The sequence below is a fragment of the Drosophila eugracilis genome, unplaced genomic scaffold, assembly GCF_018153835.1.
Source record: "Drosophila eugracilis isolate 14026-0451.02 unplaced genomic scaffold, ASM1815383v1 contig_393, whole genome shotgun sequence".
Classification (NCBI taxonomy): domain Eukaryota; kingdom Metazoa; phylum Arthropoda; class Insecta; order Diptera; family Drosophilidae; genus Drosophila; species Drosophila eugracilis.
In genome coordinates this window covers 135,629-155,773 of record NW_024573253.1, presented here as the reverse complement: position 1 = coordinate 155,773, position 20,145 = coordinate 135,629, and the positions used below count along the sequence as shown (strand labels likewise).

General features: G+C 39.8%; 6 protein-coding genes across 8 annotated transcripts; 2 read left to right on the top strand and 4 right to left on the bottom strand.

Annotated features, from left to right (window-relative positions):
• Positions 1 to 2,101: 2,101 nt before the first annotated feature.
• On the bottom strand, positions 2,102 to 2,829 carry LOC108112165 (NPC intracellular cholesterol transporter 2 homolog a). Its single transcript, XM_017221930.2, is given in 2 exon segments — positions 2,102 to 2,315; positions 2,317 to 2,829. Coding segments are annotated over 2 exon segments (447 nt in total). The 5' UTR covers positions 2,674 to 2,829; the 3' UTR covers positions 2,102 to 2,225.
• A 593-nt stretch (positions 2,830 to 3,422) lies between these two features.
• Positions 3,423 to 6,879, top strand: LOC108112155 (aspartate aminotransferase, mitochondrial). 2 transcript variants are annotated; one of them, XM_017221915.2, is made up of 5 exons: positions 3,423 to 3,592; positions 5,276 to 5,435; positions 5,501 to 5,602; positions 5,669 to 5,917; positions 5,975 to 6,879. In XM_017221915.2, exons 1-5 carry the CDS (start codon positions 3,525 to 3,527, stop codon positions 6,668 to 6,670), a joined length of 1,275 nt encoding a protein of 424 aa, XP_017077404.2. In that variant the 5' UTR covers positions 3,423 to 3,524; the 3' UTR covers positions 6,671 to 6,879. The 2 variants fall into 2 exon arrangements, with proteins under 2 accessions (XP_017077404.2, XP_017077396.2); XM_017221907.2 differs by lacking the exon at positions 3,423 to 3,592 and adding an exon at positions 4,324 to 4,427.
• A 198-nt stretch (positions 6,880 to 7,077) lies between these two features.
• LOC108112144 (uncharacterized protein KIAA2013 homolog) lies at positions 7,078 to 9,386 on the bottom strand. The gene is made up of 5 exons (XM_017221895.2): positions 9,108 to 9,386; positions 8,586 to 9,060; positions 7,591 to 8,520; positions 7,402 to 7,526; positions 7,078 to 7,320 (listed from the first exon to the last, which is right to left on the bottom strand). The coding sequence occupies exons 1-5, from the start codon at positions 9,292 to 9,294 to the stop codon at positions 7,133 to 7,135; spliced, it is 1,905 nt and encodes a 634-aa protein (XP_017077384.2). The 5' UTR covers positions 9,295 to 9,386; the 3' UTR covers positions 7,078 to 7,132.
• Positions 9,387 to 9,579: 193 nt separating this feature from the next.
• LOC108111468 (histidine triad nucleotide-binding protein 3) lies at positions 9,580 to 10,503 on the bottom strand. 2 transcript variants are annotated; one of them, XM_017220943.1, is made up of 3 exons: positions 10,082 to 10,503; positions 9,829 to 10,022; positions 9,580 to 9,771 (listed from the first exon to the last, which is right to left on the bottom strand). In XM_017220943.1, the coding sequence occupies exons 1-3, from the start codon at positions 10,392 to 10,394 to the stop codon at positions 9,730 to 9,732; spliced, it is 549 nt and encodes a 182-aa protein (XP_017076432.1). In that variant the 5' UTR covers positions 10,395 to 10,503; the 3' UTR covers positions 9,580 to 9,729. The 2 variants fall into 2 exon arrangements, with proteins under 2 accessions (XP_017076432.1, XP_017076440.1); XM_017220951.1 differs by having other exon boundaries at positions 9,832 to 10,022; positions 10,082 to 10,502.
• A 485-nt stretch (positions 10,504 to 10,988) lies between these two features.
• On the top strand, positions 10,989 to 16,296 carry LOC108112265 (BRCA2-interacting transcriptional repressor EMSY). Its single transcript, XM_041818844.1, is given in 5 exon segments — positions 10,989 to 11,220; positions 11,345 to 11,519; positions 11,590 to 11,860; positions 12,587 to 12,820; positions 12,822 to 16,296. Coding segments are annotated over 5 exon segments (3,081 nt in total). The 5' UTR covers positions 10,989 to 11,159; the 3' UTR covers positions 15,162 to 16,296.
• A 69-nt stretch (positions 16,297 to 16,365) lies between these two features.
• On the bottom strand, positions 16,366 to 17,657 carry LOC108112276 (derlin-1). Its single transcript, XM_017222101.2, has 4 exons — positions 17,300 to 17,657; positions 16,982 to 17,236; positions 16,811 to 16,921; positions 16,366 to 16,731 (listed from the first exon to the last, which is right to left on the bottom strand). The coding sequence occupies exons 1-4, from the start codon at positions 17,542 to 17,544 to the stop codon at positions 16,605 to 16,607; spliced, it is 738 nt and encodes a 245-aa protein (XP_017077590.1). The 5' UTR covers positions 17,545 to 17,657; the 3' UTR covers positions 16,366 to 16,604.
• Between the last annotated feature and the right edge of the window lie 2,488 nt (positions 17,658 to 20,145).

Below are 20,145 nucleotides of genomic sequence, written 5' to 3'. Positions count from 1 at the left end.
AACACCCCTTTCTACGTCGCCTCGCCCATTCACCCACTTTTGCATGCAGCGTTGTGTCAAGTTTTTAAACGTCAGCTGTGTCTACAGATGGGTTAAGGGGGAGAGAAAGGGAGACTTGCGAGGCGATGGTGGGTTAAGAGGATGGACTCGGGGGCTTGGCCCACATTTCTTTGCAGTTTCGGACTGCCGTGCTTTATGCAGATTCATATGTAAATCAAGTGAAAACATTACAGGAAGTGGACTCTTTTTTTTGTTTGCTCCTTGCAGAGCTGACTTACGAAAGTCCTAACCGGAAGGTGAAATTGAATGTCATTGGCTAATATCCCAAAATATTTTCTTGGTTATGCGGAATTTTGTTACCATGGACTAGAGAATTCATCAATTCCGATGAACTTTAATAACATTTAAAAATAATATAAAACAGAAAATAACTTAAATTTAATACAAGAAGTTATTAAATATTTAAAAATTAAACAAAAACGAAAACAGGAAAATCTGTCCTTTTCGCAATCCTTAAGGTATACAGGCATTTATATGCACATAAGCCGGATCAAACCATCTTTAGGACCAAAGAAGAAAAATGAACTCTCAAAACGGAACCCAAATCCGACACCGAATCAGAGTCGGAATTGCATTTCAAGCGATTCGTGGCGCAAAGTGAATGTAATAAAGCGATTTCTTTGCTTAAATATCCCGGTGCTAGCGCACTGCGGATAATTCTATCTGATGCACCACCCACTATAAACCCTACCCACTAGCCCCTTGCCTGTTTTTCACCCCCTTGCATTATTTGCATATGGCCATATGGCTTGTGGAAATGTATGTGTTTGTGTGTGTGTGAGTGTGTTTTGGCTGAAAAAGGAATGGAAATTGAGAAAACGAAATGGAAAGCTCTGCTGCAGTTGATTTGTGTTTTTACTTGGTTTCAGCTGTGCCAGCCCCCAAAATCCACCCACCACCCCACTCCGCTATTTTTGCGATGTTTCAGTTGTTTTTTTGGCGTCTTATCAGGCTATTCTTTGTTCGAAAGAACGGAGAACAGAAAACGAGAATACGAATGCGAATGCGAACTCTAGACCGTAATCGAAACTGAAACCAAAACCATAACACTGATGACCATTGTTTTCGATTCCGATAGAGCCGCTTACTCATTATCTTCGCCATGATAGCCTGAACGTCTATTTAGTGAGCTGAGAAAACAATGTAGTTGGTATCATGACTCAAGAAAGAGCGCAATGTTGAGTAGCCGAGTCATGTTTCAGGATTGCAAAAATGTCACAAGTCAAGCTTATCATTTCTCAAGCAAAGGTAACTTGTTGAGTCGAGATATTGCATTATTATTTATCAACTTATTAGGCAAGTAAAATAAATAACCATTTAAGGTGGGATTATAAGCAATGTATTTAAGAATGAAAGAAAGAATCTTTTCGAATAACAATGTTAACCATTATCATTTAAAAAACAGACTTATTACACATAAAATATTTTATAAACTTAATTCTTTTAGTGCACTGAAATTTCCCATTGATATCAGCTTATCTTTTGCACAAAGAAAACAGTAGAATGTTTCATTTTACGATCAATCATTTTTTTTATAATAAGCAAAGCTGTGGAAATAAAGATTACCAAAATATAGCTGGAATTATAATAATTTCTCTTATGATAACCGCCAGTTAGCACAAGTCATGGAAGCAACAGTTTTCTGTGACTTATCTCTTTATTTTTCCGCCTTCCTCTCATTTCCATCAAAGCGGAAGATGCAATCAGAGCAAACAAAAGGAAATAATAATAGACTCGAGACCCGCTCAGAAGATTATTTCAAATTAGATTACAATAAGAGAGAAAACTCTGAACTTGAGGCTTCCGCTCAGAGATGGCAGATCAGATTACTCATTCTACATGGGTCATTCAGAATAAATAACAATGACTATAATCGTATCCATAATGAAAACAATAAAGGTAATTTAGTTTCAGTAAATATCTAACTAGAAACTGGCCTAGTTTTAGCCTTTTACCTAAAGTTTCCTTAAGTGATAACTCAATGTTAGTTTAATTTTAGTTTTACATAGCTAGTTTATAAATTTTCTAAAATACCAAACTGGTTGTTTAAGTTTAAATTTCTTTATTTTAAATTAGATTACAATGGAGAAGAAAAACTGAATCTCTCGACGCGCTCTCCCTTTCTCTCTTCAGTATTTCGAGGTTAAATTAGAGGGTTGAAGCGCCTACTGAATTTTAGCGGGAATCTCAACACAGATTATGTCTGCGCTGTCCTGATCCTGTAGCTCCCACTTGACGAGAACCGAGACCTTTGGGATAGGATTTCAGGACTGGTAAGGTAGCAGTATAGCGATAGGACTCTCCTTTCTCTAGTGGGCATTTCAATCCACTGTCCACACAGGCATCGGGATTTGCCAATGGGAAGGGCATCTCAATACCCAGGACCTTGCCATGGACTACCGTTTTGACCGCCTTAGCCTCCTCGGCCAATGCAAAATCAATGGAGAAACTAACTGTGGTGTTTCTCTTGAGGATGCATTCCGCCTTGGTGGTGTCACATCCCTCGATGGCCACCCTGGTGAACTTGCCCGTCTTCGATCCGCAATCACTGAACTCCAAAGCGCCCGCAAAGGCCACCAAAACAGCACAGGCAATTACCGCGTATCTCAGCATTTTTCTCCAGTTAATTGAATTACAAGGTAAATATATTAAGCGCTGTCTTTTCCGTTGTGTTTCGCCTTTTTTTTCTGCTTATTCACAGCGCTACGAATCTACTAAATCTGAGGAGAGAGTCCGTCTACCAAAGCAAAGTCAAAGCTTCTTTGAGAACTAAAAACAGCTGCGCGCGACGACTAAGAAGTGAAAAGCTTTCTCCGCTGATTTCTAGCGGTGATACCAACTATCGATTGAAATTGATTTTTAATTGAAAGACTTTAAGTAAAATTTATTTTCGTGCGAGATTTTACTAAGCTTAAAGTAAATTACTTAAAATGGAATTTTAATTTTTATTTTTACTTAAACCACAAATTGTATAATTAAAATTTTTAATAAAAATTTCAATTACGCATCCTTTTTGAAATAGTATTTAATAAAATTAAAAAATTTTTAAATCTAGGTACATATACTTTGGAATAAAATTAATGTAACATTTTATTGCCTACTTATGGGCATATTCGACAATAAAGAAGGCAACTATTAAGTTTAAGCTAATGATTATAATGTTCAAAATGTTTTATTACTTTAAACAAAAAACATTTCTTAAAAAAAGCTAAAGCTATTTGTTGAAAAAAAAGCCAAAATACGTTAGATAAAAGCCAAAATGAGAGCACTAAAAGCTCAATACCTCACCCCCGCGATAAATATCGAAAGCAGACCGGTAAAAGCTTGAGCTTTTTTTTGCGTTTGCCGTGCAAAACCGCCTTCCTTTACTTTAGTATTCTCTTGAGGCCAGCGGCGATTGGTTTTGCAATTACTAATTTTTATTTAACTTAAAAGATAGTACAACTATTTAGTGCATTTAAACAATGTCGCAGATCTGTAAGCGCGGTTTGTTGATCAGCAACCGATTGGCGCCCGCCGCCCTCCGTTGCAAGTGAGTAAGAGAGAAAGAAAAAAGAGATTTTAAAACGGAAAAGAGACAAAAAGCCGCTGAACACGTTGCAGATGCAGCGGTGTCATTTGCCAAGGTCATTGCAGTTGCCGGTCGAATTGCACTTATTATTTGTGTTTATTTTCTCCATTACTGCATAATTTGTTTGCCCTTGTAATCTGTTGTCCAGTTTTAGCTTTATACTATATCTGTTCTGGGGATTTATTATTATATCACAACAGAGGCTTTATATTTCATCATCATTTTCTTTATGCAAATCTATAAAACAATTGTTTCCGCTCTTTCCAGCTGTTTTGTCTTGTTTGCTAATATTTGCATATGTTTTGGGCTCTCTACTACTAGAAAATTACTTTCCAGTTTACGTACGTGTATTTATTTATAAAAGACAATTTTATGACGTTCCATGCTATTTTTTGCCATCTTTCTTCCGCTCGAGAGAACAATTTTGAAACCACATGATGAATAGGTTAGAAGATAATGAGTTTTAAATGCGGTACTAGAAATTAAATAACTTTTAATGATTACTAAATTTATAGCTTAAACTATTTTTTTAACACTCTTAAACCTAAAATTTTTATTAAAATTTAAAAATTACAAAAAATTTGAGAATATTTACTTTTATATATTAAGGATTAACCTTGACAAATAAGTCAAAAAAATATCCTTAAAAATAACTTCTAAATTTGCAAGTTTTGAAACTCTAATTTGGCCACCAGACTCGTATCATTATGAAAAGAAGCATTTTAATGACGCTAAAGGATATAGCTGATGTGTGGACGCACGACCGGGGAAAACGAACATGCGGGTCGAATACAGCGTAGGGCATTCGTGGCCATATCACGCTTATGTCGCGTGCTTTGATTTCAATTTTATGGAACTGTTTCTTAAGTTATAAGCGGTTTGTTTTATCGAACTGCAGAAGGTTTCCTTCGGAAATCAAAGACAGGTGGCACCTAATTGAAAGAGTTTAATTAAGTTTGATTATTTCCAAGATTTATTGCGGTTCTGAATAATGAGAAAGGGACTTGGGAAGCCGGCTACGTCAGCAAACAATCATCGACCTTATCGCTGACGTAGGCTTTAATGGATCTATATTGTGTATTCTGTAAATCGTCGACCGAGTTCCCATAATAACATGTTTACAGCTGATAAGTGGGGGCCATTTAAGACCCCCAAGTCATAGGTGTTATTAGGTGTTACCAGTGGGGGCGAAATCCAAGAAAACCTCCAGATGACTTTCAAACTTTAGTCATGAAACCGAAATGATAAATGATAGCCACAAGTGGCAGACGTGGATGAGATAACCCACTAAACAGTTTTTCTAATCTACCAATTAAGTTAAAACCAGATTAAAACAGCGCGGGGTGTACGAGTACTTGAGGGTTAAAGGTGGATGGGGCGGAAATTCAGATTACAAATTTTTTTTTAGGGCTCTTTAGGGTTAAATCATAAAAAGGAAGTATAAATGCTAAATAGATAAAAAATGATTACCTAAAAAAGCTATCTAATATGGTATATTATTTTAGTCAGAACTCAGATAAGGCTAAAAAGATAAAGAATTTAACTTTATAACCTTGAATAATTAATAATCTTTAAGGTTAAACCGTTAACAATTTTGGGCAATACGATTTTTGGTTATTACATAATTATTTATCTATTTTTTAGATCAACATGGTTCTCTGAGGTGCAAATGGGTCCTCCTGATGCCATCTTGGGCGTTACAGAGGCCTTTAAGAAGGACACGAACCCGAAGAAGATCAACTTGGGCGCTGGCGCCTATCGTGATGACAACACTCAGCCCTTTGTGCTGCCCAGTGTTCGGGAGGTGGGTTAAAATAGATTAAAAATAAAAATCTATTAACTTAAAAACATAATATTTTTTATAATCAGGCCGAGAAGAGAGTACTGAGCCGTAATTTGGACAAGGAATACGCAACTATTATTGGCATTCCAGACTTCTACAACAAGGCCATTGAACTGGCTTTGGGCCAGGTAATTATACTCTAAATAACTATAAAATGGCTCATATTGTAATTACTAATCCTATTACCATTATAGGGATCCAAGCGTCTGGCGGCCAAGCACAATGTGACCGCCCAGTCCATCAGTGGAACTGGTGCTCTGCGCATTGGAGCTGCATTTCTGGCCAAATTCTGGAAGGGCAACCGTGAAATCTACATCCCAACTCCATCTTGGGGTAACCACGTCGCCATTTTCGAGCACGCCGGCCTGCCTGTTAATAGGTATCGCTACTACAACAAGGACACTTGCGCTCTGGACTTCAGCGGACTGATTGAGGATCTGAAGGTGAGATAGTGTATGACTTCCTTACTATATTACTGACTTCTTTAAAATGTCCTTTAGAAAATCCCGGAGAAGAGCATTGTTCTCCTGCACGCCTGCGCCCACAACCCAACTGGAGTCGATCCTACTTTAGAGCAATGGCGCGAGATCTCCGCGGTGGTGAAGAAACGTAATCTGTATCCCTTCATCGATATGGCCTACCAGGGCTTTGCCACTGGAGACGTTGATCGCGATGCCCAGGCTGTTCGTACCTTCGAAGCCGATGGCCACGACTTCACCTTGGCCCAGAGTTTCGCCAAGAACATGGGATTGTATGGTGAACGTGCTGGTGCCTTTAGCATTGTGTGCTCCGACGAGGAGGAGGCAGCCCGTGTATTGTCTCAAGTAAAGATCCTGATCCGTGGTCTGTACTCCAACCCTCCTGTTCATGGAGCTCGTATTGCCGGCGAGATCCTTAACAACGAGGACTTACGTTCCCAGTGGCTGAAGGATGTGAAACTGATGGCCGATCGGATTATCAATGTACGAGCCCAGCTCAAGGATAACCTGGAGAAACTGGGATCCAGCCAGAACTGGGACCACATTGTTAACCAAATCGGCATGTTCTGTTTCACGGGCTTGAAGCCAGAACAGGTTCAGAAATTGATCAAGGAGCACAGTGTCTATCTGACCAACGATGGTCGTATTTCGATGGCGGGAGTAACCAGCAAGAATGTTGAGTACCTGGCCGAGAGCATACACAAGGTCACCAAGTAGGGTGGAGCTAAAAGTGGACCAGTGGAGATCGAAGTAGAGATGGAGTTTCAGTAGTACCTTCTTATCGGCACCTGTACGAATTTTCTAGCACCAATGAAATTGAGAACTCTAGTTAAACGAATGCATTTTGCACACTCTCTATATATCTCTGTATATAAGCTAAATGATCTGCCTTTTTGAAAGTAAAGCATTTTAAATGATAGAAAATACTACTGATTGGAATTCTTTCCTTGAATAATGGGGCTAGTTAAGATTAATTATAAAAACATATTTTTAATTTTTCTCAGGTTAATTACAGTCATAACTAGTGTTATTAATCTATATTCGAATTTTATCGGACCACAAAACGTAAATTAAGTTTAAAAAACATTTAGGTTACTAACAAATGTATAAAAGCTCATGTTCAATTTTCATTTAGATAATCATATTTTACTAGCATCCAATTTTTATATACAACTAGAATCACGGTTTGTTATAACGATATCTTAACTTATCGCTCGGCTCACAGTACTCCTTGATAATGAGCTTGCACAGGAATATGTGGAATACTATGATAATTGCACACACGGAAACCCAAAAAAGTGTGGGCAATCCCCCCAGTTGGTGGCCATGCCGATGCAGGGCTATCAGATGTTGCTCATGGGCGGGAGCTGCAAAAACAAATATTAAATATTTAGAAAATTAGTGCATTAAGAACTATTATATTTGCATTTCCTAGAGCTCTAACTAACCTTCAACCACTTCCTTAACGTGGATGGCATGGTGCAGCTCTTCCATGTGCTGTTTGTCTTCGGTTATGTATAATATTGCTGTTAAAGGTTCTGTCAGTTTGACTGGAAATTGTCGTCGATTTTGTCTGCAAAGTAAAATCGTATTTAAAATAAAATTCTTGCAATTTTCGACTAAGCTCATTAACTTACGTGAGAAGGACAGGCTCATCTAGACAGCCGCCATCACAGGCATAGTAACTCCTATCTGAACGATCAAGAGCCACATTGATCACCGCCTTATTGTCATCCTTTACAATGATAGTGACATTGACATGGGTTTTATTGCCATAATTTAGGCGCCTGAAATGGAAGTCTCTGTGCAGAAACTTTGGATGGATGTTGCACTCGAGGTGCTGATTGCTAAAACGAAAGCTGCCAAAGCTCAGGACCATTCCTTGAATTACGCCTGAGGCTCCAGCTCGGATGAGATTGTGACAGCCCTGCTTTTCCAATGTTAACATCCATGATGTTACCAAGGAATTAAGTTGCTGTAGATTAGACATTTCCCGCCACAGATTCTCTGCTTGCAAAGTGTGATAAGAATCGTAGCAACCTTCGGCGTAGGTTAGTGCCTTCGCTATATCTTCTTTTTTTGAGGACCCTTCCTCGAACTCAAAGCTGCGCACCTGGGAGAGAACAGCATACATTGTGGCATTGATACGATCGCCATTCAAGCTGTTTTCCGCCTTGGAGGTGCTTATCGTAAAGCCAGTTGCCCACAAATCCGTCCAAACATCGATATGTTCTTGGCGGTAAGTATTTATGCTGTTCAGAGAGCCCGGATTGGAGGCTTTTGAGCCAAGTTTCTGGAGTAGCTTAGCCATCGCCTGAGTAGCTTGCTGTTCAGTGACTTCGCTAATACCATTGACTTGGGCATCCGGCATTGGTTTCGAATATTGCACTGCTATTGGATACACAATACGAACTGTGCCTCGCTTTCTAAGCTGCAGTTTGGAATCCATCTGCGGTTTTACTATACTTATAACAATGGATTTACTGGGTGTTTCTGGCTGGGGCTGAACCGTGCCTGTGAGTACCTCCAGTTCGGTGTATGTGAACACTCCCACTGATACGGGTTCACTGAAAAGATAAAGATCAGACTAGAGTTTAACTTAATTGAAAGGATATGTTAGTCATAATTCTACCTGAGAGCCACTGTGCGCTTGGTGAGCTTTTGCAAATTGACGCGTGGCATGATCAGCTCTATGTCCTCCAAGAGATTCCTGGTATTCGTGATCTGCATCTCCTGCATGAAGATATTGGGCTGAGTGCGATGGGCGTAGTAGGTATAGGAAACAAAGTAGCCGGCGAAGCACTGGAATCGGTGGACCATTCCTGTTAAATATTCCACGACAGTGGCCTCCTTTTCACCACCAGGTCCTCCAGATACGGAAACCACCGGTTGGAATCGAATGGGCAGTTGCATGGCCCTGCCATTTTTGATGTTCAGGAAAGCATCGTGAGCTATCTCCAGGCCCAGATAGCCATTTCCCACGTAGGGCGTGAAATCGCGTTCGCCGGGCATTTTTGCTGGTGACACGTGACGAATATTGGCATCGAACTCAAAGTTTTGCAGGATAAAGGGAGTCAGCCTATCGTCCATGCACATACTATGGGGATCTGCAAGGATGGTAGTTAGATAAGAACTTTAAGATCTGGTTACTCACCTTTCTGTTCGGGGGCACTAAGGAAGATATAGCGAAAGATCGGCGGAATCATATAGAAGACCACACAGACGCAGAGGAGCAGAAGGAACAGCCGACGGTACGAGGACATCGTACCCTCCGCTAGCCGCTTCATTCGACGCATCACGTCGCCGGCGTCGAATTTGCTTTTCGCTGAGCGGAACAACATTTTCCAGCAGTGTTTCTATGCCCGGAAAATATCGGAAAATTGAAATACATTTCAATTCAACACCATTCTTTCTAGTGAATGGCAATTTTAATAGTGATGGGACGGGATGGGATATCGGTTAGGCACTCATGATACCCTTGTGGGGAATTATGATTTTCTACGATTTGTGTAACGTAAACTTTTACTTTTTCAGTATACTAACTTAAAATTAAATTGGGTATATCTTTTGGTTAGAAATGGCATTCACAACCCATTATTAAATTTAATAACGTGACTTAAGGCATGTATTATAATAAATTGTAAACATTTATTAAATCATTTATTGATTTGTAAATTTGTACAATCCTAGGTTCTGAGGTCCGTTATCACTGGGGAACACATATTGTAGCAACCATTGGTAGTCATATCTTTAACTATTAATTTTGTATATTTAAATTAAAGTTCCCGGTCCTTTAAATCACTTATTGCATCTTTCGACTAAAAGTAAACAATAAAAATTAGTTGCCTATAAAAGTAAACAGATGTTTTTCATACAACCGTTTTAAACCAGAATGAAGAGAAAAAGTTGATCTTGTTACCGAAGCTCATTTCGGAGGGCGGATAAATGCCATGCATATGTAGGTGGTGAACTGATATAAATGGTGGCATATGGAACCCAATAATAGCCTTGTCAGGATTTATATTCTTCGACTTCAGAAACTCCTTCATTCCCGCGTCCATGCGTTGAACTACGAATATAAAATGTTGGCAATAATATGCATGCATAACCACCTGAAACGTGGCTTACCCAATCCAAGGTGGGATTTGTTCAGTGATTTGAAGCTATCAAAGTGCTCTTTAGGAATAGCCAGGTAATGAAATGTAGATGCAGGATATTTGTCCTTGAATATCACATATTCATCAGTCTCAACTTCTAAAACTGGTGGAGGTCCTTGGACATGGTGGGCGAAATCACAGAAGAAACATTTACGAATTTCAGATTGTCTTCCTTCCCCGTTTCTACTATTGTAGATCGATACCAATATTATTAAGCCAAGTCCAGCCAGGCCGGCTATATACATTCGTTTTCTTTTCATAATGTTTTCTGACAGGTTTGGCATTTTATTTAACGTTTATTTCTATGGGAAAATGTTTTGAAGATCGGTTTTAATTTATGGAGTTAAGTAAATTGTTTTGATATGTTGAGTAAACATTGCTTCGTGGTATTAACCCTTTAACCACTAAACGGTATTTTTTGCCATTCCATAAAATAATTTAAATTTAAGGCGGGAACTCAAATTTGTAAATACTTGTTCAAAATAATAGTAATAGTAATAAAGTAATAGTAATTATCTTACATAAAAAATATAAGTATTATTATAATAAGTTTTGGCTTCATTAAAATTATTTGATTTGAATTATATATTCTGATCCCATTTGAATACACGTTATCTAATTATATTAATTTGGGATATCTGTTTCTGAGTGTTACCTACATCCATTGCAATAAATATTTTGTTTTTGATATACAACATATGAAAGTTTATGCTTAATTAGCAGTCTAAATAATAATAATGTTTCTATAGAAAGTCACAATATGCAGTCACTTTACTTGCGCATCGCTGTTACCCCACTTCCCTGTGAACGCCAATACCTAGTAGTGCTGCTCAGCGCGCACTTTTTGGCTGTTGGCGCTGCTTCTTCTTCCGCGCATCGCTACCGCGTTTCGCTGTGAGTGGCTATGAGATATTAGAAACGCTGCCCTCGGAGTTTGTTTTATTTAACCAGCTCGATTAGCGACTTAATCCTGCATTGGCCAAAGCTCAAGCAACCTGAAAATCACGGGATCGCCGCCGGCCAAGGACATCAATCAAGGGAAAGTCGGGATGTGGCCGCAAACGCTGGAAATGTCGCGGGACGAGTGCCGAGGCATGCTGCGTCGACTTGGTGAGATCTAAATGGTCCACGAAAGTGGTCCCGATCCTTGGGAGCTATCGAGGCTCGCTCCTTAAGATGAAGACCTCCTTCTTAGCCACATCTTTCCTATTGTCTATGTTATTGTACCCACCAGAACTCGAGTCCTATTCGCATGTTGTGAGTGTTTTTCGCGCCCAAGGAGCCCTAAGTGAAACCAAGGCAAAACTGCTGGAGGAACTGCGCCAACAATTCCACATTAACCAGGAGCGTCACCGGGCGGAAGTGCGAAGAGCTGCCAACGACGAGCAGCTTTGCACCATAGCCGAGAAGTACGAATTTGCTGTTTTTAACCCTTGGAAAACCTTTAAAAATTCTATGTATATCTATAATCCGCTTCAGCGTTTGTGGCCCAAACACCTGGCAGGAATGGTCGCGCGAAGGACGTCGTCCGTATCCTCTTCTTCCCAGGATCAGTCCACAAACTGCTTTAAGTATTGTTGCCAATGATCTGGCAGCCAAAGCTTCTGAGGAAAATGCCAAATTGGCGACTCCTGCCGAAACGGCGGTCCATTTTGGAGAAGCCCTCTTGGAACAGGCTTCGCTGATGAGCCTTAAATATCCTCGGAGTGGCAGGAATCAAGAACCCGCCCAGGTGATCATGGAGGAGCCGGTGAGTTACATAATCCTAGTATTTAAGTTTTCTCTCGCTTGAGGGCAGCAAAAGTGCAGACTGTACCTGCTGTGAAAATTCAGTGGGTGGCTGTTATTGTGCACGTCTAAAAGGCTTCCAAGAGTCTAACCACCTCTAAATATAAGCTTTAATCAGTAATTAGCCCTCAAAAGATAACTAAAAACATAATCCGTTGAAGGAACAAATGTCCCATTTAGACCTCCTCCAATTGGTACGTTGTGCTCCAATCAGAAAGTTAATTGGGTGGGGAAAAGTGGTTGATTATCTTAATATGGTTGACATAATTAGATTCATGTATGTCATCTTGCATGTTTATCTAATGTTTTTCTTTCATTTGCTAATATATCTTTTGTTAATAAGCCATTTAACTTTAACTGCCATTAACAGAGAACTGTAAGTATCTGTTAACCTGGCTGTTAACAATCTGTTAAAGTCCAGCTGTTATCGATAGAAGGTGAACATTCCTTGTCGTTCAAATCGGATTTTGAACGGTGTTATATAACATGAGATAACTAATAAGAATTATTATTTAGTATTGTTTATTTTGTAATTATTATTATAAAAACTTTCTTTTAATTTTTGAAAATGTTTGGAGTGTTCGCTCACTACGTCGTAATTTTAATTTTTTAAAATTGTAAATGAAAATTTGATTAAGAATTTTGTACTATTTTTAAATGTATTTAATTTTACTTTTTCTTCCTTTAGTTTAAGGTGCCCGATGTGCCCAACGAGGTGAAGAAAATGACTCAAAAACGTAAGGAGAACGAGAGTGGAGCGGAGGGCAAGCCCAACAAAAAGAGACATATGCAACAGCCTCATCCACAGCAGCCACATTTGCCAGTTTCCCAGCAACAGCAACAGCAGCTAAGTCCATCTTCAAATCATGTCGTCGATGATGGAGATCCAGTGCCTGCGGAGAAGCGGTTAACTCCTCGAACTCCTTCAGCAACGCTACTTCTATCAGCAGCAGATGAAACATAAGCAGCGGCAGGCTAGCAAACGGAATTTGACCAATAGCCTGGGTTCACCTTCTGTCCAGGCGGGAAATCCTTTGGGCGGCAGGAATATTACGACAACAGGGGGAGAATCTAATCCAGGCAAGCGAATAGCTGCTCCTGCTAAGAGTGGGCGGAGGGCGCAGAAACAACTGCAACATCAGCAGCAACAAAAGTTGCAGCAACATCAGCAACAGAAAGTATTAATGCAGTCACCGGAAGCGGTGCCCAATCATATGGTCGTACAGCCGCATGTGGAGTATGTGCTTGATGAGGCGCTTAAAACGTTGGCTGCTACTACGCCTCCAACGCCCACGTCTACGGCCACTCCTCCATATACCTTCCTCAATGATCTGAGACCCTTGGTCACGCTAAAGCCACTAAAGCCCATTAAACCCATGGTGTATGGACCGCAAAGCGGATCGGGTGCGGGTGAAATTGGTTCACCCACAACGCCAGGCTCTCGAGGATTCGCCAACTCGCCAATAGTTTTTAAGGAGAAGCTCCAGGCTTCACCTGTTCAGGTGCAAACCCCGAATCAAACTACGCCCAATAAGAAGTATGTGGTAGAAGAAAGACATCCGGATATGCTACCTTCTGCTGTCACTGCTACGCCCACTCCCATTTCCACTGCAAATCTTCCACTGGCTCCGCAGATCATCAGTGTTCAACAGATCCCAGCTCCCCCAATGGGTGCTAAACTGAGGCCAGCAGTGGCCTCACCAACCAGTTCCACAAATTCTACGCTCTTACCACCCGGCTCCAAGATCACCCCCAAGAAGTTCAATATTCTCGAGGGCGATGCCAAACCGAAGACATTGCCCAGCTCGGCGGTCCGACTTTTGCCCTACACGGAACCCATTGGCGGCCCTTTATCGCCTCTGAAGGATTCCAGGGTTACTCCCTTAAGCAGCGCATCCACAGTTAATATCATCAAGAATATACCAGCAAGTAGTCTGAACAATACACTGATAACACCGCTCCCATCAGCCGGAACTACAATGCCGGCGAATCTCTTTAGAGCGAAGGTGACAAATCCTCAAATAAAGGCTGCAAGTGGCAGTGCAGGTGGAACGGTAATTGGTGCAACAGGAGCAGCAGGAATAGGTGGAACCGGTACTGCCCCTCAAATACTGGGGAACATCAAGTTAACCAGCAGCACGGGAGGATCAGCAACCATCAAACAGGTGCCCAGCAGTGCACTGCGGAACATTAAGATTTGTTCACCGAATGGAAAGGTATTCCTGCAGCCAGGAAAACTACCAGCAGGAAGCATTATTCATAAATTAAACAATACAAGTAGCACTTCGGTGAGTGGAACAGGAGGGGTAGTGACAACCACCACAGCTGTTTCCCCCACAAACCTACCGGCGAGAGAACAAAGAATCAGCATACAGAAGATGCAGATACTCCAGCCGGCGACTGCAGTAGGTAGCAGTAGTGGCAGCAGTCCCACCACCAACACAACCACCATTTCCGGCTTGAGTTCGAGTGCCAAGCAGCCAAGTTTAGGCACCAAGCCCACCACTCTGACCTTCGCCACTGCAGGCGGTGGTAAAAACAATCTGGTCTTCCTGCCAGCGAGTGCGGCGACTGGAATGAGGGCACTCACACTAGCAACAAAGCCCAAGTCCAATGTGCTGGTCATCGGAGCAACAACATCTCCTGCGACCACGACTAGTGCATCATCAGCAGCTACTCCAAATCCCTCGGCAGGCACGAAGCCCAAACCCAATCAACTCATCACTGAGGACACACCCATCGATATTATAAATATGCCCATCATAGTGGCGGACAATGGAAACTCTTCGGAGCTTAATCAGGCTACGGTGAAGAACTCTCCTTTAGTGGTTTTCAATGCCACCGATTGGGAGATGGAGTTGGATCAGGCGGCCACTAAGTCGGCCACCACACCCTCCAAGCAAGCTCTAGACGATGTCATAATAGAGGAAGATGAGGATATCGAGGAGATAGAGGAGCGGAGTGATCAAGCATCTACCATGGACCTGAACAATAGCAGTAAGTTGGGTTTTCAGGTCTATTTTCTAGCGAAACTTATTTACATTTTGTTTCTAGTAATTGAACTTCATCCGGAGGATGACAGCGCCATCGAATACGTGGACATGGATCTGGAGCAGCCAATCGAGATCGAGAGCACCAGCAACATATCGCCAGAGACGGCCACTACCACCTTGAAGGCAGCTATTGTCTCGGCATCTCCACAGCAACAGAAAAAGCTATTGGAACAGCCATTGGTAAAAGGAGCAGGGGCAGCTACCCTATAGATCGGTTATCCAATCAAAAAATAAGTTACCTTAAAAAGTCCCCCAATTCGAGATATTCGAGTGAGAGAACGCACACGTATACACACACACACACAGCCCGGTTTGAATTAGATTTAGTTTAGTAGTTTAGCGTCAATGTCAAGTTTTTCATTTTTAATATTTGGTTATTGCAACCCGAAGCCTTGGAGCAAAGTGCAAGATTATCGTATATTATATCTCTATGCTAATTTGTGGAGCCTAAGTTAAAGATGAGCGTAATGTTCGCAATAGTTAAGTTGCCAAATCATACAACCACCACTGTTCTAAACAATATTATCGTATAGTGAAAAGTTTACCCTGGAATTCGTGTTAGTTTTTAGTCTTATTATTTCATTTCATTCGCCTGCAATTTTTGAAGCCTGGAATCGATTCCCTTCTTCTTATCTCCTGTATATAGGGCAGATGCCTCTGCAGACTTACCTTAATTTTGTATAGCTTGTAAATAGATTCCACACAATTCGCCCCTTAACCCTCATATAATTTGCCTAGTATAATTTCATTTTAGCTAAGTTGCCTAGGTTTATCCAGAAAAAAAATTCAAAAAATTGTACACAAAAACACAAATAATTCGAGAAACACGCAATGAAAGTGAGAAAATTGTTTAAATGTTCAACTTGAAAGAATTCTTAATTGTATGAGATTATAGAGCCTAGTTGACCCAAACCGAACATGTAAATATCAGATGAATTTCGAAATGCAAACCTTATATCGCATATACAAATATACATATGTATAGACACCTAGTTCGGCTAAGAACCCCACACATGTTTAAAGGAAACTCATGCCACACACATACACACACACACAAACAAACAGATGATTAACCATTAACGATTTATAGATCTTAAGTATTTTATGCGTCGATTTTGTAAATCCAAATCTTAAGAGGAATGTTGTAACTTTTAGACCAAGCCCAAAATGAAAAACAAAAACAAACGGAAACGGAAACACCATCAAAAATAAGAAAGATTCCTCCCCTCCACAGAAATAAGCAGAAAAGTAAAAATTGTAATACAAAAATATTGTTGAACGATGCGTGTCGCTGTAAAATTTTTAGCATAGAAATTTTAAACGAAATAAATTTAAATGTAACAAATACTACAAATGAGTTTTACAGAGTATCAATAAGATTTCTAAGGGAGAGATAAGAAACAGAAAACCCAAGTTAGTTTTGTCTTTTTTAATGGTTATATATGTACAAACATATATCAATATAATTTCATTAATGCACAATGCAATCCTGCCACTTAACTTGTTAACTTATTGCTGTTGCCAGAGAATCGAGTGGTAATTGAAAAATAGTTTGAAAAATATATGATTTCTTGTATAAGAGTTTGGTTAAGAAAAATAGAAATCCAAACTGTAAAAAGGGAATTAGACTAGTTTCGAGGATCAGTTAAGGGTCTAGTTCCGACCCAAGGTCATGCCCCGGCCCCAAGGACTTTCAGCAGCCTGTCGTGGTGGTGCTCTGCTTTCAGGTGGGACTCCAAAGCCACCAAATCCACCGGAAATATCCGGAACAAGGCGCTTCCTGAAAGTGAAAAGCGTGTAATCAGCAAATCGTTCAAGTTCAAGTACTAAAGCATTTATCATTAATGATTTATACTTACAGAAACTGAGGGGTTTCCAGCAGGGCAACGCCACCCAGGTCCTGGGAGTACTGGAACTTAAAGAAGTAGTAGACATGACCGACAAAGATTCCCACCAGCGAGGCTAGAGAGCTGAAAGGGGATTTACAATTATATTAATAAGAAAAAGGCGATGATCCTGTAAATACTTACAAATGGAAAATGAACTCAAAGGCGGCCAGAACCCAGGGTAGGTACATAGCCTTGAATCTGGTACCAAACCAAAAGCTCACAGTGACATCTTTGTTCAGTTGACACCAAATATAGGTAATTGCCAGGACAAGCATGTCCATTAGGAAGTAAACATTAAAGATCATTCCTCCAATGTTGGCTAGCACAGCCGATACGATCAAGAGGTATAGATAGTCCGCTGGACTTCGGCTGTACTGATCTTTCTCCAGTTTTGAGCTGCAATAGAAATAAAGATATTTCTAGAAAACATACTTTGAACGGACAACACAATCCACCCACCTGTATTGCACGATGAAGAAACAGTTGATTAGGAAGTGGAAGGCCGTATTTGAAGAGATTGGGAACACAAACAGTGACGTCACACAGCGCCATAGCTGCAACTTGCCAAAGACCGCCGATCGGTCCAGATGCAACCAATATAGGGGTATAACATCAAAGCGGCACAGCATACTCAACACCACGGTGGCCGTCAACCAGTATCTGGTGAATCGGGGCAGCGAGCGGTACCACACGCCAGCGTCCATTGTTTCTGGTTTTATATTTATTTGAATTTAATTCATAAATTTGATAGTTTACTCCGGGAGTGATTCCGTATTTTTGTTGCCTTTACGTGTCTTTAATCGATATCAAGAGATGCCATTTGTCGTAGGAGTATCATGAATCGATATCAGAAGTTGCCATTTGTCACGGTCTATCGTGAGTAACAGCTGTTTGCTTACGTGTCTTTTTGGAGAATATAATGTTGCTGTTTGTGGCGAATGCCGGAACAGTCATGACTATCTGCTAAAGATGAATACGCTTCCCAGTGAATGGCTCCTTTTGCATTTGAATTTGAAAAGTAACTTATTTTATGTTTGAAAATTCTTTTGGGGGAAAGATAAATTTATGCAGGAATTTGAAATTTTTATTTTGACTCGAACTTTGGAATAATGGTAAAGCTTTTTTAATTTGTATTTTAAGACATCTGATTTAAAAATTGTAACATTATACTAGTAAAAAAATTGTAATATTATTTTTTAAATTTTTAAAGTAATCGTAATGAAAACAAATAATTTTTATTACTTATTTTGTAGTTATTATACTTAAAAGAGGTTTTATATTGTTAGGAAATTTGTATCTCATAATAACACATCAGTTAATTCTGAAATAAAGTAAATGTTAAAAATAGGATTTCTCGCACAATTTTTTTCAGTCTGTAATCACTTAAATGCATTTAAAAGAATTCTTATTAAAATTCATTGCGTATTAATGCTTAAAATGTGTTCTCAATATATAGCTATCAAAAGATTGTTGGATTTAAGTTATTTTTCATTATTATTTTTGGTAAGCCCCTTCCACTATTCACCTTTGATCCCGCAATTTCTGATTTTTTGTGGTAACATTTGTTGAGGACTGACATAGCGATGAGCAACAACAAAGCGCACGCACACACATGCAGGACACTTAATTCATAACAGACGAGAGCACACAAATAAATAGCGAACATTTCGTTACGTGTTTTTTGGCAACTTTTTGTGGTATCTTTGTGGAGATGCCTTTGTTAGCCAACGAAAAATAGGAATTTTGGACAGGTAAGAAGCGTGTGCCACTCACTCACACACACACAGACACACTGCACACACGAACGCACACAATTGCAATGCAGTGGTGCGAAATTAATCAACTTGGAAATTGTGCGCTTTTCCAATATTCTGAATTCTCGAGTGGTCGTCGCTGTGCTGATTAATTTTCAAAAAAAAATCCAAACTGTCACAAAGTAGATTATTGAGTCTCACATTTTCTTGCCTAATTCGTTTTTTTTTTTAGAATTTTTTCCTAACGAAAGTAAAAGCCGGTTTTTAAAACGAAAAGTAAAGTTCAAATTTTTGGAGTGCCGATGCATTTGAATGGTCAGTCAGTGAGTAAGAGTAAGCTAGCAATAGTTGGTGTGGGTGCCTGTTGAATTTCCAGAGGGAGCGAAAGAGATAGACAGCGCGAGAGTAACAGTAACAAAATGTCGAGGCTAATCAACTGTGCGTGTGTGTGTGTTTGAGTGAGTGAGCGAGGACACACCCACCGATTGGCTATACGAAAATATGGTTGCTAGAGCAGTGCGACGCATGCGCTGCCATTTTGTGCGCCGACAGCGCTGCTTCTTGCCATTTGATACGCCCACTAACGGTGTTTTCTTGCTCATCATAAAGTTGTTCCACCCATACATATGCACCGTTACCTACACCTTCTTCGGAACACATATTGCATACATAGATGGGCTCTATTTACACATACCCGTTGAGCCTTTTGCCCGGGAAACTCAAAAACTCACCTGGTTCTCTCGGTCCACCTGGCTCTGTCATTTTGTTGTTGCCGATGACGTAGGTGCAGTCGGAAAAATAACTTAGGTTTCGATCAGAGTGCTCTGACATAAGACATTCCGCTTATAATTATTGTCAAGGAATTTTAAATTTTGTTTAATATAAAGTTTAAAAATTATATAAAAATACTAGATTACGGATTAAACTTCATTAAAAAAACAGAAACCTATCCAATTTTTAAGTTTTTTTTTTTAAATTCTTAATAACAATTAAAATCCTTTTAAAAAATTAAAAAAATCGGTGAGCAATAAAAGTTTAATTATATAAAACAGCTCTTAACAATAAAGTATTTCTTTCAGTGTGCTCGCTCATTTCGTTGCGTTCTATGTAGAGAAGGCATAGTCTCCACTTCTGCTCCTTCCTTGCGTCTTTTATTTAATATTTTATATGCAAACATTTTATTATCCCTTTTCCAACTTGCTCTGTCGTCTTTTTTTCCTGCCTTGAATTTTTGGCTTTTGTCCATTTCAATTGCTGTAATGAATGCCATATCTTCTCTCCTCCGTAGCCAGCATCCCTCCTTTTTCCCACTCCCCTCTCCCTACGCTCCATTGTTGCAGACACTTGAGGTGTGGAAAATGCAAAAAGTTGATTTCTTGAGCGCTTTGCGGAAAAGTCTTAGGGAAAAGTTGTCATTATCAAATGGAATCTGAAGCCTGAAATGGAATTCTGGCAGTTTTTGTTTGTAATTCTTTCAAATTTTGTTTTAAAGTAATTTAAAATGTAAATAATAATTATATAGTATTATAGGATATGGAATTACATAACATA

What these genes read in the sequence shown, in the direction of transcription:
- LOC108112276 (XM_017222101.2), bottom strand. Translation starts at nt 17,544, where the DNA reads ATGGACGCTGGCGTGTGGTACCGCTCGCTGCCCCGATTCACCAGATAC. An exon ending in TTTGAGTTCATTTTCCATTT is followed by an intron (nt 16,922 to 16,981) that starts GTAAGTATTTAC and finishes ATCCCCTTTCAG; the next exon opens with CTCTCTAGCCTCGCTGGTGG. An exon ending in CTGGAAACCCCTCAGTTTCT is followed by an intron (nt 16,732 to 16,810) that starts GTAAGTATAAAT and finishes TTTCACTTTCAG; the next exon opens with GAAGCGCCTTGTTCCGGATA.
- LOC108112144 (XM_017221895.2), bottom strand. Translation starts at nt 9,294, where the DNA reads ATGTTGTTCCGCTCAGCGAAAAGCAAATTCGACGCCGGCGACGTGATG. An exon ending in TAGTGCCCCCGAACAGAAAG is followed by an intron (nt 9,061 to 9,107) that starts GTGAGTAACCAG and finishes CCATCCTTGCAG; the next exon opens with ATCCCCATAGTATGTGCATG. An exon ending in GATGAGCCTGTCCTTCTCAC is followed by an intron (nt 7,527 to 7,590) that starts GTAAGTTAATGA and finishes TTTACTTTGCAG; the next exon opens with ACAAAATCGACGACAATTTC.
- LOC108112155 (XM_017221907.2), top strand. Translation starts at nt 4,339, where the DNA reads ATGAAAAGAAGCATTTTAATGACGCTAAAGGATATAGCTGATGTGTGG. An exon ending in TGCTGCCCAGTGTTCGGGAG is followed by an intron (nt 5,436 to 5,500) that starts GTGGGTTAAAAT and finishes TTTTATAATCAG; the next exon opens with GCCGAGAAGAGAGTACTGAG. An exon ending in GACTGATTGAGGATCTGAAG is followed by an intron (nt 5,918 to 5,974) that starts GTGAGATAGTGT and finishes AATGTCCTTTAG; the next exon opens with AAAATCCCGGAGAAGAGCAT.
- LOC108111468 (XM_017220943.1), bottom strand. Translation starts at nt 10,394, where the DNA reads ATGCCAAACCTGTCAGAAAACATTATGAAAAGAAAACGAATGTATATA. An exon ending in CAAATCCCACCTTGGATTGG is followed by an intron (nt 10,023 to 10,081) that starts GTAAGCCACGTT and finishes TTATATTCGTAG; the next exon opens with TTCAACGCATGGACGCGGGA. An exon ending in CATTCTGGTTTAAAACGGTT is followed by an intron (nt 9,772 to 9,828) that starts GTATGAAAAACA and finishes GTTTACTTTTAG; the next exon opens with TCGAAAGATGCAATAAGTGA.